Source organism: Aphelocoma coerulescens, assembly GCF_041296385.1.
Source record: "Aphelocoma coerulescens isolate FSJ_1873_10779 chromosome Z unlocalized genomic scaffold, UR_Acoe_1.0 ChrZ, whole genome shotgun sequence".
In the NCBI taxonomy this organism is placed as follows: Eukaryota; Metazoa; Chordata; class Aves; order Passeriformes; family Corvidae; genus Aphelocoma; species Aphelocoma coerulescens.
In genome coordinates, this window is record NW_027184085.1 from 27,956,140 (window position 1) to 27,976,784 (window position 20,645).

General features: G+C 34.6%; 1 protein-coding gene across 4 annotated transcripts in view; it reads left to right on the forward strand.

Moving 5' to 3' along the window:
• The window catches only part of RIC1 (RIC1 homolog, RAB6A GEF complex partner 1), a 47,341-nt gene that overhangs the window by 10,898 nt on the left and 15,798 nt on the right, over positions 1-20,645 (forward strand). For 2 of the 4 annotated variants that reach the window (XM_069000915.1, XM_069000912.1), the window contains exons 3-11: positions 3,413-3,489; positions 13,721-13,828; positions 14,838-14,980; positions 15,210-15,346; positions 16,305-16,396; positions 17,465-17,553; positions 18,364-18,508; positions 18,984-19,032; positions 20,173-20,325. In XM_069000915.1, the coding sequence (XP_068857016.1) occupies positions 3,413-3,489; positions 13,721-13,828; positions 14,838-14,980; positions 15,210-15,346; positions 16,305-16,396; positions 17,465-17,553; positions 18,364-18,508; positions 18,984-19,032; positions 20,173-20,325 (993 nt within the window). Of the gene's footprint in view, positions 1-3,412; positions 3,490-8,464; positions 8,519-13,720; positions 13,829-14,837; positions 14,981-15,209; positions 15,347-16,304; positions 16,397-17,464; positions 17,554-18,363; positions 18,509-18,983; positions 19,033-20,172; positions 20,326-20,645 lie in introns of those variants that run through there. The other 2 variants (XM_069000913.1, XM_069000914.1) reach the window with 2 other exon arrangements.

Here is a 20,645-nt window from a genome sequence, read left to right on the forward strand (position 1 = left end):
GGACCAGGTCTTAAATTAGATACTGTTATCTTAGTGGAAAACACCGGATGATGGATGGAATAGTTCATGTCTCTAGCAATATCATGATAATCATAAATCAGCTAAGCTTCCCATGGTCCCATTTTCTTTTGTGTAATGCAAGTAAGCAGTTGGTCTAAAATGTTTAAATTGCCTAAAAGTATCTCATGGAATCATTGAAATGAAGTATTTCTGTTAGTGCCAGATTATATTCTCAGTGACTACTAGTAATTATCAATAAAGTCAGAAGGGTGATTCCTGTAATTTTTGCTATGAATCAAAAAGAATCCTTCAATTTTATTTTGCAGCATGTATATCCAAACACATTTTAATTAAACATTTATGTAGTAGTTCAGAAGAAACTTGAATTTTTATACTGAATTACTTTGCATACTGTGGGGTTTTTTTCTGAGATATTGTGACCCATTTGCTCAAGAGACCTTGTGGTTTAGCTGACAGTCGGATAACCTTTAATTTCTGCCACTTCAGTCACTGCACTTTAAAGTTTTTCTGCAACTAAATGTACAGTGTTCTTTTTGGCAGGTAGCATCAGAACCTAAATGCCCATAAAGTCTTAGTTTATAAACTAAAGCTCTGTGAAATAAAATTCAAAATGGTAATCTCTTATAAAATAATAAGATTTCTAATATTCTTCATGTTATTTAGGATGATATTTCATCCCTGGGTGTATGTATACAAATGCTATAGTCAAGCATGTTTGTTAAGATAGTGTTAACATCAGTTCTTTTGCAGTATGCTTTAAAAAAATATATATAGTTTAATTTGAAACAGTTAGTGAGTCCTACTGAAAGACCACATTTGAAATATTGCTGGTTTTGTTATAGTGAGACAGGGCAGAAGGTCAGTTTTTGGAGCTTAATGAAGAATGTGTTCCTGCAGATGTGTGATACTCTCATCCCCAAGGAGAATTCTATCCAAGTGAATAGTTTTCTCTTTTTTCTTAACTAACACTTAACTAACACAGGAGCAATAGCAAAGCAACTTTTTAATGAAAAAACCCAATAATTTTGAACTGAATTAACTTCAGTTAATTACTGAAGTCCTGTGCAACAGCTAAAAATTTTTGGTTTAAAGCTGAGTTAGGTGATGTTTCTCACCTGTGCTCATGAATAGCTTGATTGTAGTAATTTTCTGTAATTAAGCTTTTTTTTTAAGAAGGTGAACAAAAGGCTTAGTATGTACTTATTAGTACTTTCTTTTTTTAATGACATAATGATGGGGAGTGTATTCTGGATTTTATGTGCACTAGAGCAGTGATATATCATGTCTTTTGTTTCTGATAGCCTGAATATTCAGAGTGTCTCTATGAAAATAAATCACTTTGCAGCATATGCTTTGAGATAAATATTTGTACTGCAGGCAGACTTTGGGCCAGCATATCAGGCTTTATAAAATACCTCAAATAGCTTTAAAGGTATGCAGTTAAACAAGCTTAAGCAGTTTTCTCACTGTCAGCATCCCCTAGGAAATCTAACTTCTTTTACTAATAGTATCTTCTGTTGCTAAACTGTTGGCACATTTCCTAGGCAGATTTTATTTTTTCCCCTTATATTTTGTAGTTTCTTCTTTCATATTGCTGCCTTTGTAATTTTTCCAGTGTTACTGGGAAATACTGTTTCTTGTCTAGATTAGTACATATATCCAAGGTAGCTAATTCTAGAAGTAAATCAAACGTAGGAACAGGGTCAAGATGCTTCAGTATGGAGAAGTATAGGAAGCATTTTGGTCCTTGCCGTGTTACAGGCAGTCCTCTGATACAGATTGCTTCTCGGTGTGCATTCCCATAGCTAAGGCAGAGCTTTATTAAACATGTTAGCATCCAAAAATCATGTTTAGAAACCCCGGCAAGATACTCAGTGTTTATACTTCTGACTGTCAAAGATTAGAATGATCAGGGAATGGATGACAGTGATGGTTACTTATTTAGTAAGTTTCACTCAGACATTTTTAAAAGCAATGAAAACTCTGTAAATTCATATGATCAATTTGCCAGAAGTCTGTGGTTGAATGCTTCTGCATTTCATCCCCCTCTTTGTGGAATTTGAGGTTCTGTTTAGAAATGAACCTGTAACAATAGCAACTTTGTGCTTTGAATAGTGTTCAGTGAGGCCCTTTGTACCTTAATATCAGTATAAAGATACTTCACAGTATTGTTTTACTCTTCTTTCCAGGATAAGATAACTTACGGGTTAAATATTTAATGATGTAATGGAAAGAACCTGTAAAGATGTTAGAAATGAACACGTTTCTTTACCACATAATACCTGAACATGATATTACAGCACACAGAAAAACTTCCATTTATTGTCAGCCTGCCTCAAGCTCACCATTATAGTTCAGAGTTTATTCTTTCTCGAAAAGGATACTCGCTTTGAATGAGAATAATAGTGTTTCTTGGAATTTGAAGCCAAAACACAAATTTTCTAAAGCAGAATGTTTGACTGAGGAAAGCCATGGCATCTATGAAATGATAAACCAAGCTAACTAGAGTGTTGCTTTATTCAAAGAAAAGGAAACTAATCTTGCAAAGCAATGTGAAACCATTAATTTCAGTGCTTTTGTCTCTAGTGCTTTGGATATATGCCCATCCCAGATTAAAATAATTGGATGGAAATTGTATTTAACCAAAATGCATTTACCAATTTGCCTGAAAAACAAATCCATGCTGTAAGCAAATAACACTTTTTTGAACACGTAACATTATTATCTGCTTCTCTCATGCTTGTGCAAGCAGCTTCTAGGTATGACTGGAACATCAGGTAACTAAATTATTTGTATGTGTTCCCTGTGTAGTGTTATAATATGAAGTCATTCTTCCAGAATGACAGAATATGGCTTGGGATTGAATTATTACAGGTGTCGTGGTATCTAAAGATCAGTGATGTGAGGATTTTTGGAAACTACCTGGATGACTAACATTGAGAGGTGGTGCCTAAACTCTTTGCAGTCTGTAGTGTCTGTATGCCCTCTGTGTGTGTTCAGACACCTGGACGGTTTATTCAGGTACTTGCCACCTTCTACTATGTTTTTCTTATTAATTCTTGTAGTTGGTATGAATTATGTGCCCAGGTTCTAAATATCTGAAATAGTTGTCATGTTTTATAGATTTGTATGAATTAGAGGAAAATTTCTGATGGATTTGTGCATAAACAGCATTGTTTTTCCATTTTTTGACCTCCTGCCTAATCTATTCACTTGACTTTAGGGACGGGTATGGATTTTGTCTGGAATTAATTTCAACACACAGTTTTTTAAAAAGTCTGAATGTATATTGGAGTTCAATATATGAGACATACATAGAAATCGCGTAAGACTGAATAGATTTTACTCATGCTGAGACTAGATATGTATCTTACCAGTGTTTCTCTTTCAGACTGCAAATGGATACATCTTATTTTTTGAAATCCCATCCACAAGAGACAAGTATCTTTATGAGCCAATATATCCCAAGTAAGTATTCTAAATTTTGCATCTTCGCAGTGTGAAAAAATATGACTAGACAACTCCTAAGCAGGTTTTATGGCAAAAAATACTTCTTTACAAAGTATAGGAACTCATTACATGATGAGTATATGAACTGTGATTCCTATGAGTTAGAGTCATTGCAGGGGAGAAGTTGTGTTTAATTAGATTGCTGTGTGCTGGTATGATTCTGTAAGTCCATCTTACAAGCTCTCAAAATCCTTACTAGCAGGGTTAAAATTGTCTAATTTTGTAATTTGAGGTAGTCTGTTGCGTTCATGATATGCAACAAGATTTAATGATTCCTTTAGCATAACTCAGTTGGAAAAATAATGTTTAGGAACTATTAAGGTTCAATTCAAAAATAGATTCCTTTCTGCCCCCAATCTTTTAATAACTTAGAGGTTTTTTGAAACAAATGGATAATAAAATCCCAATCTTTTTGAAAGCAAATGAATGCTTTTAGTAAGAATGTACAAGTATTTTTAGTGCAGTGTGTTATGTTGTCAGTTTCACCTTATTTTCCTTACTGTGAATGACAGAGTACACCTTATGTGTTTAAAATGTGACTGTATTTTGGATGTATTTGTGGTTGACTTAGTTGACTGTGGATTTTGCAAAATTGGGAAGTGCTTAGGACACATGAAAACTTTGAGGAGGAAGTGTGTATGTGTCTGTGTTTTTAGACGGGCAGAATCTGTAGTCATGGGTTGGATTGAATTTGTCCATGTGAATAATAACAACACACTCTCGATTTCTAATTGGCTAGAAACTTCATTTTTTTAATAGATCCCTCTATATATCTTCATCATTATGATAATACTAGTCAGTTTATTTTTTTTTTCAAATTCATGAAAAGAGTTAAAGTTGAATCATGGATGTCACACATGGTCATCTCGGAGGAGTATTGGATAACCTAGGATGTCATATAAGAAGAAGACTTTTTTTTTTTCCCCCCAGTGTAACTGTTAAACCATGAACATTAGAAGAAAATAAATGGGATTTTCACAAGCATTTAAATTTAAAATCTGTCTTCTTTCACCAATATGTGTAGGAAGAAATTACTTAGCAGGTAGTAACTGATTTCAAAGTGAGTTTTCCTTCACTGACTAGAAAATTTGTTGTGTGTTATGGCTATAATGCATCCTCTGACCTTTGAAATAGCCCTTAAAGCTCTGGAATTAACTGGAATTTATTGTTGCAGTTTACCTTTCTATTTTCCAAAAACTTAAGACGAATGTAGAGAAGTTACATTACTTTACTTGTCTCTTTGGAGAACTGAATAGCAGTTTTCAAACTGATTCTTCACATCTGGCTTACTGTAATCAGAGGAAAAGGCCGACAAACCTGTTGCTACAACTTGTCTAAATAAATAAAGTGTGTATTTATATGCTTAGATGTACATAATGCAGAAAACGAAGCACGAGTTTATTGTGACTTTTTCTTCTTCTTTTTGGAAAGTAGGAGGTTTTTTTTAATTGGCAAAATCTGAAAACTTACGGAAATATTTATAAAATATGCAATAAAAGTTGAAAAAGAAGCTTTGGAAAGTTTGCTTAGAATATCACTTGTAGGAAGGCTTGAAAATATCTGTTCAGCTGTCAGTGACTAACCAGTCTTAACTTTTATATAAACTTCAGTAGCTGATATGAATTGTTGACCTGCAAATGCATGTTTTAGTTTTTAGTTGTGTATTGAACAATCAGGGTTTTAAGATACATTTGTGTAGCCCAAAAAGCGCTATCTATAGTGCATATTCTGTAGATGGGTAAGACAAGGTGTTTGTCCCTAGCGTGTTTAGAATAGGTTGCTCACAATCTCCTAAGACTAATGTGTGTGCTTACCTTTAAGAAGGTGAAGGATCTCACTGAATTTACTGGGATTACTGGTCTGACTATACTTAACCCTCAATTTTGAAAACCTATGTAAAACTACTACTGTTCTGATTGTATTAGGTCAAAAGAAAGACACAGGTGTTTGTGGGTGAATTGTGCCTCCTGTGATTAATTTCAAATGATTCTTTAAGTTATTAAAATGGAATGAACTCTTTTTGCAGATGCAGATACAGTGCACTGTCTGTAGGCAGTTTCACTAATTTGCATTGTAGAGGAAATACTTGGCAGGAGGTTAATTAAACAAAAAAACCTCCAATCTAAAATGAACAAACAGACAAATGAGACCAAAAGCTAGAATTGAAACTTTTATCCTTTTTTTGGCATATGTTCATTTTCCAAAGGTATTGTTTCATTGAAATGCTTGGATTTCACTTCTGGTTTTTGACTGAACAATACCAAATTAGTTTTCTTCACTCTGAAGCCATTACAGGTCAGTGAAAGGCCTTGTATGTGACTTGCCTTGTGCTTGAAAGGGGACATCTTACGGTTTTTCCCTCCGTAACAGGATGTTCTTGGCTCCTTCCTCTGTGTTGGCAGCAGTGATTATGCAGCTGTGCCTTAAGTAAAATCGGGTTGCTGACCTGATGGGGAAACTAAACCTGCCTATCTCCCTTTTTTACCCTGTCCCCTGCCCTGGATTCCAGTACCTTAGTTTGCAAGCTGGCATTAATAAAAGGCTGGAATTAGAAAGTGGTGACCTTGAAGTAGCACTGAGTAGCTACACTGGGAAGTATATGAAGTGACCATTCAGTGATACTTGTATAAGTGTTATAGTTCATGATAAAGCAATTGCTTGGAACATTTTAACTGTCATGCAGACGTTAATTAGGACTCTTCCAGCTCTGTCTTATGTGGTTTTTTACCTATGCTAGGTGAAGTGAGAGAGAGGGTGATGATTTTGTTGCAAAAAGTATGAGGGTGTCCCTGCATTAGCGAAGTGAAGTGACCGACAGCTTCTGGAAACAAGTCGGTAAAAACTGAGATGGATGTTCAGTTGTGTTCTACTTTTTAAAATTATGACTAATTCTTAATGTTCATTAACTGCCCATGTCTACAAACTTTCTGTAAGCACAATGAAGCCTGTTCTTTCGTAGCCTTTCTTTAAATAATAGTGGCTAGTTCTGGCAGAAATACAAAATTTCAATGTCATGACTACAGTGAGAAAGGAAAACCCTCTTAATACTACTTCTTCTTGAACAGAATTCTTAAGCTGTGCGTGTCAATATAACAAGGTGGTTGTGCACAGGGATTGCACACCAATAACATCCTCAGCTGCACCAAAATATTGGGCTGGTGCAAGATTTCCTAGTTTAGTCAGTATCCTGAAGTTGAAATTGCAGCTAGGTTTGTTCACATGTAGGTGAAAAAATTGAGAAAGGCTGTGTTTGTATTCTCTTGTCAGCTTCGCTCTCATTCAAACAAAAAATTTTACCATTAATAAAAGAAAAGGTGGGTAGTCAGAAAAACAGGTAATTAGGTATATGATAGGCAGATCATTTCTTGATTTCGGTGGTTTTTTTGCAGTCTTCAAGATTGAGACAGTGGTAACTGAAGTAAAGTAACTTCATGTGGTATTGGTACTTTTTAAAGAACTGCTTTGAAATTTGCTTGGTAATGGTTTAGCTTTGATTTAAAGAAAAGGATCAAAAGAGTTGCTGAAAGTTAAATCACTCATCGTATGTCTGTATGGGAGGGGGATGTTTTTGGAGAAAATGTCCTTCCAGTTTATAGTTACTTTCATACAGGGTTGTTACTATATGTAGCTGTTGAGCAAGATGGTCCAGAAGACCTGTATTTGGTGTGTTATCAGAACTATTCTGGCATACAGCTATTGTGTAAACTGTAATTGCACTTACAAAAGTTTTTTATTGATCCAATTCAAACAAAATGCTTCAAGGTAGAAAGCAAAACAAAACTGTATGAGAAGTGACAGAAACACTTGTGCTGTTTATGACTCAATATGCATTGTAGTATGTCTAATCACAACATGATTTATTTTCAGGGACAAGTCTCTCTTTTTTCCTCAATCTAATCTCCACACTTTTAGTAAAAGAGCTAAAGCATGAGTTGAGGTTAAGATGCTGTCCTGTTTGAATGCCAGAGTCTTTGCTTTTCCTTATCTTTCAGTATTACGAAATGAAGAGATTTTGGAAAATAAGGTTTGAACTTCCCCTGCACCCTGCTATTGGTTGTTTTAAACCAGATAGAATCAAGAGCCTAGGAAAATTGATTTCCTGTTCAAAAATGCATATTTGGAATGATTTCCTCCTTTTCATATCAACTAATTGTAAGGGCCTTTATATTTTGAAATTCGGTGTTTTAATGGAAGTACTGAAATCCAAAGTTAACATTTTGTGACCCTCAAAACTGTTTGAAGTTTGTTGTATTAGTAACTGAAGACTTAGCTCTAATGAAATTCAGAATATGTTAAATACTTTAAGAAGGTTTAGTGGGAAATACTTTTTAAACACTATTTCATGCCTTTAGAGATTTAATCTATTTAAAATCTACTCATGTAGGTATGGTAAGAGTTAGTCAACTAACCTGTTCAGTATTATGGTTACTATATATAAAAACCTGATGCTAGATTTATGTGATAAAACAAGTGCTCATGCCATAAGAGCGACATACAAATATGTATATGTAATAAAATAAATATTTAATTTTTACTGCTGGAATCCATTGGTAGTTTTTTGTAAAATTGTGATACTTTAGGAATGTAATTTTTCTGTCAAAGAAAATGGTTCTGTCACTGTTGATACGTGGCTAGGAATTGCCAGTCTGTTCTTGGAGTGAACTGTCATTCATGCTCAGTGAAAACTTACGGTATCCTGCTTAATTTGTGAGACTAAAGACAGGGGGAAAAAAGCAGTAATTGTATGGTGTTTAGTTTTTTTAAATCGAGCCAGAGTAGCCTGCAGTTTCGTTCCAGCTCTTGGATGCTTTGCTCCAGTTCAGAGCAGAGTTGGAAGAGAATCAGTATTGGCCATTAGCCCACATTCTGGGATATTTTCCTGTAGTGAGCACAAGTACAAAGTCCTGCTTCAATTAGTTCAGTCTGGTTGTACCACCCAATTACTAAAGTAACTACAAGGTAAAACGTGAAAAATAATGTATGTGAGGTAAGATTATATGTATTTTAACATATAAGATGTTAAAATAAAATTTATCTCTGCCTGTGATATGCTTAAGGAAAGTGACAGTGCATATAAGCAGATTTGCAGCTTTGTAAGCTGTGGCAAGGTACAGCGGTAATTTTTTGAGGAGTTTCCAAACGAATTTGTACAGCTATTCCTTTGTTTGACAGTAAGGACATGAGTAACACCATCATTGTAGAGGCTTTTCTGTTCTGAACTGATTGTTATTTCTGCTTAGAGTTTTGCCAAGGAGAGTATCTGAAGTTTTTTTGCTTGAAGAGCATATGCGACTTAGTGCTGACGATATTTTTGCCTTCAAAAAAGACGAAATTGTAAAACTTTACATGGCTAATTAACTAAACGTGGTAATTGGAGATTCTTTTGTGTCAGGTTTCTTCATATCCTCAAGTGGAGCCTGCATTTGGGGAGTGATATGAATGTTGTGTAAATTTAGAATGAGACCTCATTGGTGTAGATTATTAAGTCCATGAAAAAGCTTTAAAAATTAAAGTTGTTATCTAACCAGTATGAATATGTGAAGAAACTAGTTCATATGCTGGTTTACAATGCTGTATTGTTGCTTATACACTTGGTTACTCTATTCATATCCTACTCTTTCTGGTGTTTTTAAAAGCTATCTCCTTTTCTATAGCATGATGGTTTATAGGTGCCATAAATCGCCTCATCAGTGGACATTTATTTCCTGATTCAACGGACTGAAGATTAGTATGTACAAAGGTTTTGAACTTCAAACTCTGCAAGGATAATCAATGAAGTGTATGGTTAATTAACTTACTAGGTAATTTTTGCTGAGAATTAAGCTTCTGCTGAACTTTACCAGTGTGGTTTTCCTGTAAGATTGTGGCATTGTTTGGAAAATGTATTTTTAAAACTAGATTAGCTGTAGAACTTTTATTAGCCATTATGGCACTTGTAAACTCTTGGTGTGGTGGTTCAAGAGGTTTTAACTGTTGTCAAGAAATCTTTGCAACTGAAATAATAATTTGGTAAACCATTTACCAAATTTTTTATTTGGATAGTTGATTAATATGCTAGCTAGTTGTTTCTTTTCTCAAACTGCAGAAATCTGCTACTACCTAATTGTGTAGTAAAGGCTGTACTAAGAATTACTTTTCTAAGCCCTTATTTATTCTTTATAGTTGTTACTGTAAACTCACTTTTATTTTGTTGGTGCGCTATTTCCAATCTGTATGAATACAGCTCTGCATCCAGCCAGACATATTTAATCCTCAGCTGGTGGCTGCCTGTAGTATCTGGTGGAGAGATGCAGGTTTAGGGGTGAGAAGGTGCTAGTTGCATGAAAATCAAAGCTCACAGGTGATGATGCAGGCTCTTTGAATCAGGTATAAAAAAAGTAAGTCCTCAGCTTTTCAGTGTGAATACTAACTGAAGTGCACATGAACCACTGTAAAATGGTTAGTAAACACTGTGTAATTGTGCTAATGCAACGATAATGGCTGTTGCCAGTTTTTTGCCTTTTTGCCTTCAAGGAGAGCAACTTGGAGTTCTTGGTGATGTTAATTATTTTAGGAACACTGCCCTGGTTTTGTCATATAAATATTGCCATTAATGGCTGAAACATCATGATTTTTAATCTTTTTTTTGTCCCTTCCCTCCCACTCCAAGTATTACTGAAGAAGCCATTTTAGCAGGAACAACTAAGAATATCATAGCCCAAAAGTAGTATAAAAATATTTTACTGTGTTTGTATCAAACAACTGTTCTAAAAATATTTTTTGATAGTCTGAAGTCTTTAATATTTTTTTGCAATGAAATGTCTCCATTAGCTCTCATTACTTTCATGGTTTAGCTAGTGAGAATGGATTCTACTGGCTTGTTTGGTTTTTTTATGTAATACATTGTCCACCATTAGCCACAGTATTTTTTTTTTTGAAGCACAGTGTTTTTTAACTCTGAGAGCATTTATGAATTTTTCTAAACTATTAACCAACCATAAATGCTTCCTGTACTACTGTGATTATCTGAATAGTACAGTGGAAACTTTAATCTGATTTAATGCTAATTCTGCCTCAGGACTAGAATTCTCTATTACTAAGCAGAAAACAGTGAACATTATTTTCAATGTCTTAGAACAGACTTAAAAATAATATGCGTTATATACTTTAATTGCAATTATAAAGAAGTCCTTACAGATTGTGCTATAATTAACTTCTTAAGTATTTCCTATGTGCTTTTGGTAGCAGTAGCAAATTAGTTAATATTATTTCTGAATGAATTTTGTTTGTGGATCGTGTTGTATGACTTAACTGCTGTGCAATTAGTGGAGGACATAAATGCAGTACTGTGCACCTAGAAAAATTAGCTGGCTCGTGTCCTGTTTCCTCCATGAACTTCCCGCCATTCCAGATAAAAAACTTCAAGGAAATTCTTCCTACCAGTTGAGGAGTCTATCTGACTCTGCTTTTGCATGGTGCTGCCTCTTTCTTGAATTTAGGATGCTTTTAAGTTTGGTGTGGTGGGGTTTTTAAAAACGGTATCCATAATCTTTCCATGTTTGAGGTTTTCTTGGATTGCAGATTTTTCTCAGTTCTGAGTTTTAAGAGATTTATTCACAGGCTTAGTTACATTAACAGATGCCATGCAAATAGCAATGATTATGTTTGATTCAACGTGCAGCTGGTTGGTCACTGGAATGTGTTTGTTCCCCTCAATTCTTGTGCAAAAGTGAATTACTTAAAGTTTGGCAGCAGCCGTAGCAGATGCTGATGTGGCAACCCAGACCAAACATTCTTTCCTGCTTCAGTCAGCTGTGTGCATTCTTCGTTTAAAGGTCAAAGGAACTCAGCCAGTAAGGCTGACTCATGCAGATGTGGACTATACAAACACAGTGTACTTTTGGTAGCACCCCCTTTGCGCCCATATCAGGGGTTTCTTTTTGAATTGATTAATTAGACATAATCACAGGCAATAAATTGAAATAGTGGCATTTTTGGAGTTTCAGTCAAGGTGATGTACCTCAGCTCTGTGTGTGGATCAGCCTCTTGCAAGTCAGGTAAAAGAACCCTTTTTGGGACAGGAGTGATAGTGCCCCAGTGGAAAAGATAAGATGGCGACAAATTTGCTAAAACTAGCTCATGAAACTGAAAATATTCAAATATTCTTTCAAGCTATTTTTTATCAAAGGTGTTGAAAGAAAAAAAAGCCAGCCCACATGGAAACTTGAAATTTTTCTTCCTGCAAAAGATGTCTTTTAAACCATGTTACTGTTCTGGCTTTGTAGTTTGTGCTGTGCAGAAACACTTGAGTTTACACTTGGTTTTATGTACCTTGGTCAGCTGCAACAGACATGTTAAGTTGTGTCTTATACCTATCTAACAGTAACATTTCTGCATTACTCAACCCTTTTGTCTCTGTTTTAGTTGTTTGCTTGCACAATTCAGTTGTATCACTGATTGTTGATAAACCAGAGTAATTTTATCTAGTTTGGAGGTATACTTTCTGGAATGGTATGTTCACATGGGTTGAAAAGCCTATCTCCAGACACCTGGGGTTTTGTAAGTTTTAAAAACACCACGACAACCCCACCATGCTGGTATTATTAAAAAAAGAAATGACTGGTTTTTTCAGGGTTCCTGTCAGTCCATGATAGCTAGCTTACGTGAAGGGCTATTCTTTCTTAAGACGGCTGCCTTTTGCAATCAATTTTCATTCAAAATGCAAACCAAACATTTTAATAATTCAATACAAATCTAATACAAATTGGCATCTTTTGGTGGCAGATTAACTAACCTTAAAGTAATTTTTCTCATTTTTTGCTGTAATTTTTCACAGCTGCCATAGTTTTGTTCTGGAAAGATGATGCTACTTCCATCTGGTAACACCAGATTGTCAAAGGTTACCTTGGTCTCACCCTAGCTGGCATATATCTTTGTCCTTGCTACGTAAGGAAAGGTATAGTGCCTGTGAAAGAATAACAGATATGAATTCTGTGTTGCTATAAGATGGGAATGGAATGAAGGAACTTGATATCAACTGAGATAAGCAAGACAGGAAAGAGAATGTATCCTTGTGGTATCAAACTTCTCTAAAGCTGCATCTGCTTTGGTTTCTGCCATGTCTTAAGCAGTTACATTTGCTATCCTGATGTAAATTAAAGGAAGTGTTTTGTCATTTAAAATACAGGTAAAGATTACATAGATTTGTGTACATATCTGTTGTTTCAGACTGTTGAAGTTACTCTACTTTCTAACTTGTCTGAAGTGCCTGTTTTATTCATAGTTTGCTTTGCTTACTGTAATGCTCATTAGATGGATGAGCTGGATGACCTGTTACAATACTTATGGCTGTAGGTCAGTTTTCATTTAAAAAAAAGTTAAGCACATGGCACATCTGATAACCCAGATAAGTAAGGAATATTTTAATGATGCTGTGTAGTAATGTATAATGATGCTGTAAAGTAATGAATGGAATGTGAAATCTAAAATGAGGAAGATAAAAATGAGAAACTTTTTACATCTAGAAGTTGATACTGTGTAATGGTGTATTTAAAGGGAGGGACTCAGTGTTCTGTCATCTCTTCTTAGTAGGACTTAGGTTAAAAACTAATTAATTTGCTGCAGGGAGAAATATTCATATTAAATACTGTAATAGATGTCTACTTGCGTTATGCATGCTGAATTTGTATTATAAATATTGATCTGGCAAAAAGAATGGAAGAAACATAAACACTGCCATCTGTAATATCTGTAATGCATCTTGAAAAATAATGATTTGGAGATACTTAAGAATTCAACATATTTAGTTACTGTAAACAGTTGAGTAATAATTTATTGAATCAGATTTTTCACTGATACTTATCACTTACTTTAGGAGTATTAACGCAGGACACACAGCTGTTGTAATGTTGATTCACTGTTCATTGTCTTATTTTGCCTCCATGCTCTAGATATAGAGAATGATGTGATACACTTTTAGCACCAACATTACATCCTAGATAATCAGTGCTGCTTGTGGCAGATTGCACATGACTGGTTGGTGTATATGTGTTTGTGTATATACACACACACACACACACATATATATATATATATATACACATATATGTATATATGATGGGGGAAAAAAGACCACAGGGGAGTGTAAGTCAGTAACTCTTGAGTCTTTTGAGGGACGACTTGTTTTAATTGTAATTCTCTTGTATTTTAGAGGAAGCCCACATCTGAAGGGAACCCCACATTATAAGGAAGAACAGTGTGCTCCTTCGTTAAATCTAGAAATGAAAAAAGTGCTGGACTTGCAAGCATCTATCACAAGGTATGGACACTAATTGGGTCTTGAGAATTTTTGCATATATACTAGTACTTTCTAAAAAGTGAATGGAAAACTGGATGAAAGAAAAGGCTTCTAGTAAGTTTTTAGGCTTATTAATAGTAAGAATAAGATTAGTAAGTTACTATTAGCAGCTAGTACTTCTGAGGAGGTGAAAAAGTGAATTGCTGTTTAAGAATTCTTGGCCACACTGATATTTTTGGCATATAGAAGTATATAGTATGCTCAGTATTACCATGTATTACTATAAATGAGTTTGTCCTTCAGCTCAAAGTGTATATTAGAGATTTCATGGAGGCATTGGTAGGTTTTCAGCATTTCTCCAGATGCCCGCAGAGAGTCCATATTTGTCCTTTTTCTTTACCTCTTGCTTTTTTGGGGTGATTGCATTTCTTATAAAGAAATTTTGAACATGCTAAGTATGTGTGTGTGAAAATTTGGTGAAACTTCATAGCGTTGGGGTGAGGTGGAAAAGTAACAAAGTGAATTTGGGAAGAGGCTCCTTAGAAAAAAATGGCTGTTGGAAGACATGCAGTATATACCGGAAAAAGCTTTGCGTTCAAGTCGATTAACAGTAGTTGTCAGGATTTTGGAGATGTTTAAGGAAGGATTTAAGAGGAGTCTAATTTCTCCTTCATCAGTTTGTTTCAACCACAGATTAAAATGTATTGTGAATTATTTACAGCCTAGGCAGTATTGTTAATTTTATAGGATAGATGAATAATTGATTATTGGCAGCAATGTCTTATGGTTAGTCAAAAGGATAGCAATGTGAGCTTCAGCAGTTAGTATACCAGTTAAGCAATTCCTCTGACAATACAGACCTGTTCATGAACTGTGATTGCTGGAGAAGAATCGAGGTGTATACCATATTTTGTCAGAGGGGTTGCTGGTACAAGAGGCAGTAGTACAGTGTTTATGACATTAATTGATATTTCTGTGACATTGACTTGAGATGTAGATCTTTTAGGTCTTAACAAATACCTTTTATTAGTTTGCAGTCCATGTTAGAGGATCTGCTTGTTGCTACTGCTGATGGATTTCTCCATCTCATTCACTGGGATGGTATGACCAATGGAAGGAAGGCAATCAACCTATGTACAGTTCCATTTTCTGTGGATCTGCAGTCTTCTCGAGGTAGGTTTTAGGGTTTATATTGTTTACAATAGTTACCTCTTAGTGACATACCATCTAATATAAAATACTAACCCTGTTCTTAAGCAGAGATGAGAAAATTTTGCCTTTTGTAAATGGGAATGAAATGTTTAAATTACGTTTTCTCTTTGAAGTAATAAACATCTGAAATGTCTGTTGGCTTGCAGTATTTCTTTATTCACATATTTTTAAATTACTGATATCTTCTCAGCAGGTTCACTTTTGGGCTTTGAAGATGTTTACATCAGAGATATGGAATACTGTGCCACGCTTGATGGCTTTGCTGTTGTTTTTAATGATGGCAGAGTTGGTTTCATTACACCAATGTCAAGTAGATTCACTGCTGAGGTATATTTCCTTTAGCATTTCTACCATGCACTGTACAATAAATGTGTTTTCCTTGGTCTCTGCATTTCAGTTAGCTTTCCACTTTAAATTCCGTTCAGCTACAAAGAAACTAAAAATTAACATTTGCTTAAGAGACAGCATAAGAACAAGACTGCATTTTGTATCATAATTTGAGCTAGATTTTTAGGGGGTTAGAACCACAGGGAGACTGTAATTGATAATAGATTTAACTGTCATTTATTTGTTCAAATTGTCACTATAGAAGTGGTCCTACCGTGTCAGGCCAACAGACTTCCTGTTACAAGTGGGATGATAGGAAGTAGTTTCTCCTATGGCTAAATATCCTAAGTACTGTGTTTAGGACTTAGTCCTAATCAAGTCTATCTCTTTCTCATAGTGACAAGCATACTTCAGAATTTGTTTTACAGGAATCTTTTCCAAGTTAGGTGTTTTCTTACCTGTAATTCAGCCTAAAAACTGTGACATTTTGTTGTTAGGTATCTTTATTTTAATTACAGAAAAATGAAAAGTATACATCTAATGTCCAGACTCCTTCACACACTTAAAACATCTATGATCTCAGCTGTTGCAGATGGGAACTTACTTTCCTGTTTTTCTCTTCATTCTTAATATAATTTACTTTTTTTTTTTTTTTTTTTACTAGGCGGTGTTAGGGACTTTTTTGCCTTATAGGTATTGACTTGTTTTGTTATTAAGAGGTCTTATAAACAGTTTTCTTATATACTGTAATTTATGTTAAGAAGAATGAAACCAGATTTGCATATACTGGATTTTGTTTGTTTGAGCCATGTCAGTTGATCTTGACATCAACAGAAATTTTATGAGATGATGGAAGTCAACTGACATATGTGTAGTATGGTGTACATGGATAGAAGCTGACTGTCATTAATAAACAGACTATTTAACAAAAAAATCTTCTGAATTCCTTTCCTTACAGCAGCTCCATGGTGTTTGGGCACAAGATGTAGTTGATGGAACTTGTGTGGCGGTGAATAACAAATACAGGCTAATGGCGTTTGGATGTGCCAAGTAAGTTTTTTAAGGCTGGTTCAGAGCAGGGGGAGATTGTTCAATTATAAAGCTGAACTAGTAGTTACTTCTTACCAAGTTGTGTTACAAGAACTGTAAAGATGAAAATGATCAGTCTGCCTAGAGATGGTATAAAGTGCTCTGTCAAGAAGGTAGGAAAGAAGTGGAAGGAAGTGGTTGCCTGCTTGAACTGCAGTTGAAATTTATGCTTGCTGTTCTGCTCTGGGAAAAAAAAAAAAAGTTGGCTGGGCTAGTAGCAAGGATTGGAAAGTGCTGCTATCCCAGCTAATCTCAAAGAAGGATTATAAGGTCAGTTTTAAGTAGTTAATCATAATAATATTGGACAACAATCTGCACTTCACACTCACAGAGAAGATGCTCTGGGAAGTCATGATTTGGTCAGGAAAAATGTTGGCTGAGTAACTTTGAATGTTTATAAATTAAATGTTGCAGAAGTTCTTTTAGTTGTGGTATTTTTCTTACTGTTCCTTCAAGTCCCCTGTATAATACTGCTTTAGCTGGCCTTAGAGTACAGCTTTTTATTTTCTTTGTATTTTACTTGGGTTTTCTTTTAGAGCATTTCAAAAAATATGGTAGTTTATTTTTCAGCTGTCCTCTTAAGAACTAGTATTCATGTTTGTAGTAACAGTGTGGTGTGTTGGTGTTTCTTCTGAAACAGGAATAGTTACTTTAATTTACTGATCTTAGTATGTCTTAGTACATCCCTGATGAAACATTAGCACTGAGTAAATACTGCCTTCCCTCATGGATTGTCTTGCAGTTGGAAGCCATAAATGCACGTGGATTGTGTGTGCATATGTCTTTTCGGAGAATGAAGTAGTTTTGGTACATTGATTGTTCTAGGGCTGGTGTTTTGGGTCCTTTCATGCCTTCTGGAAAGTTCCTTAGAAATTTGTTTCATAAGGTTCTTTGACTATTATTTGATACAACATCTCTGTTCTAGATAAATTTGGTATTGGTGAGAGAAAAAGCAGCTTTTACTTAGCCTCTTGAAACTGATGAGAAATCCAAATGTCTGTAGTCTAAAGCATGTGTAATGTCTTCCAGTGGCTCTGTGCAGGTTTATACGATAGATACCACCACTGGCGCCATGCAGTTTTCTCATAAATTGGAACTGACACCAAAACAATATCCTGGTGAGCTACTTTTATTGCTAGAATTGTCCAGCTGTTTTTAGGGTACAGTATATTTTTTATCCTTGGCTAGTTAACCTCTGTTTATTTGTTTGCATAATCAGTGATGTGATTAGTATTTACTCCTGTTTGTTTGTAGTAATTACCTCTTGTGTCTTTGTATTTAGCTGCTTGCTTTTTAATTAACTTTTGGATGTGTTTCATATGTGAGGGTTTGGGTGGGTTTTGTTTGTGGCTTTTTTTAACTAAATCTTGAAATTACTTTTCAATTACCTGAGGAAATGAGAGGTTATTGTCAAAACTGATAAGGAGTATAATAGAACTGTGAATTAACTGGAAGCAACTGACATGTAGGGTACAGAAGAAACACTGAGTAATGCACCACCCTTCCTGCACTGCAGGGAATTTTTTTGTGTTTGAGAGCAAGGAGCATACAAAGTACGGGTAAACTGCATCTTCAACTGAAAATGTGTGTGTCTATTATTTTTCAGTTAGAAACAAATCTGTAAATAAGTTTTACAGTTGTGTAAAGTGCCTCTTCTGTCAGAAAAATCATTTTATCAGAATTGTAGTTCTGCGTTTCTGGCATATTTTCCTGTATTCTTAGTTTCTTTTGAAACCAAGCATGCATTGGAAAGAAATAATTTTCAATTTGCTGCTTATTCATTTTGAGATGGTCAGTTTTGATGAATGCATCAGTTAATTGAAAAATAAAACATTTACTTTCATGTGTTTTTGTTTCTACTCTTATGGTGAAACGAGTTGAAGGACTTTCGATGCTTTTCACTTATTTTATTGTCTGCTTTTAAACAGATATTTGGAATAAAACAGGACCTGTTAAACTAGTCAGATGGTCGCCTGATAGCTGTGTTGTGATGGTGACCTGGGAATGTGGAGGTTTATCCTTATGGAGTGTTTTTGGTGCTCAGCTTATCTGTACTTTAGGAGGTGATTTTGCGTGAGTATCTTTAATGACATTGTGAAGAGTTTATTAGAAGTCTTTATTTTTCTAATTAAAAGCATCTAATTAAAAATTAATTCACCAAATTAGCTTTTTAAAAATCTCTTTTTCCCTTACGATTTCTTAGCTATTGAGATATCATTGGCAAATATTTTGGAGGAGATAATTTGAATATAAACAAAACCGTATTATTTTCATTTTGTAGTGATCTTTTTGTCTGTAAAAGAAAATTACCCTAAAAGCAAGCTTGAGCAAGCAAATACTAAAATTCCCTCAGTTCCTGTATTCAAATAGTTTATGCTAGACATCTGACAATTGCATTGCCTTTTTTGTAGTGTCATGGATCAAACAGGCTGTAACATTTGAGATGAGGTTCAGTATAGAACCATATGCAAATACAAAGATAGGAATTTAATTTATTATTCTGATGGAGTTATTAGCAAATTCAAACTTGTTCTGTTCTGTTTTTAAGGTATCAATCCGATGGTGCCAAAAAGGACCCTCTAAAAATCAGTTCCATGGTAAATATGAATGTAAAAATGCTGTAATAGGATGGCTCTTAATGTGTTAAATTGCTTTTAGTATAACAGATTTTCATAAAATCAAACTTCCTTTCGCTTAATTACTTTTCATAGTAAGATGCCTTTACTACACTTCTTAACTGCAATGTTGCATTGAAGGAAAAAGGGACAATTAATGAATTTTTTTTTCATGTATAAACCTGATCATGAAGTATGCATGACATGCCTTTTCTTGCCTTTGCTTTTAATATTAAGAATTAACACTTCTGTTTTTTCTTAATTTCTCTTTGCTGTCTGGTCCTATATTTCAAAGTGCAATGAGACACAGATCAACACTAATTATAAACTCCCTTATTTCTCTAAAATTAATAGCTGGCCTTTGAGAGTTAAAGGAACTTTACTCAGATTATGAATTCCAGAGAAACTTAACTGCTGGTTTTTAATACAAACTGGTTAACATTAAATCGAATCCTGCTAGTCTGTAAAATTGATAGATAGATAGAATACATTTGAGCAAATTTTAAATTAGACTAAATTTCAAATACATTCTACAGGGCGTCATACAAACCATGATGAATTTCGTGCAATGTTTCTAAAACAATTTATTCATTATTGCATAGTTGCTATGAAGATTGACAGTTCTAAACATGCATCCAAGCTTAGGTACATATTTGCAATGGCAGTACCTTTTAAATGTACTTTTAAAAAATTTTCAAAGATTGAACTTCTGATATCATTGAATTTGATGAACAACAGCCAGTGTAATTTTGGAAATCAGGATTGTTTCATACCTGACTCTGTGGAATTTTTGTTTGTTGCTTTAAACTGCAAATGGTCTTCATTACTTATGTGGGTGTCTTTGCATAGTTATACTTCATTTAATCATTATTTTTTACCCAAGACAGGAAATAACTCAAGCTAGATTCTTACTGTACCTTGTGAATTTTACTGTTTGATTCTATAGTGATACATTTTAGAACAACAAAATGTGTGGATTTTTTCCAGGCTCATGTCTATCGTAAGATCTGTTACAATAATTTTCTGTAGTTCTTGTTTTATGAGAATATATATTGTTATATTTATGTATATGTATGCAGTGTTGGCTTGCAGATTTTATTGTTGTTACTCTTTTACCTTCAGACCTGGGGATCAGAAGGGTATCATCTCTGGGTTATTGATGGGAATTCTTCTTCTAACATGAAACCTGAAAGAAATGCAAATAATGAAGTTCACCGGTTTGGTATTCTGCAGTTTCAGTTCATCAAGAGCGCACTCACTGTTAATCCTTGTATGGTAAGTTTTTTTTGTTGATAACTATATCCTTATTTTAGATCATATTTCCAGTTTAGGTGAACTATGAGTTTTCTCTCACATTTTAAGTCTGTTTTGCAGCCATCAGAGTTGTCTTCCTTTTTTGTCATAGAGCCTTTATAATGGTACTGTGAAAATATTGCTATGCAATACTGTAACTTAAAACCAGCTAGTACATAGTGATACAAAAAGTGAGAACTGCCTCAACGTTTATTTTTCATACTGTTTACTTATTCATACTGTTTTCATACTTATTTCATACTGTTTACTTAGAACGTCCTAATATATTATTGATCGTGTGT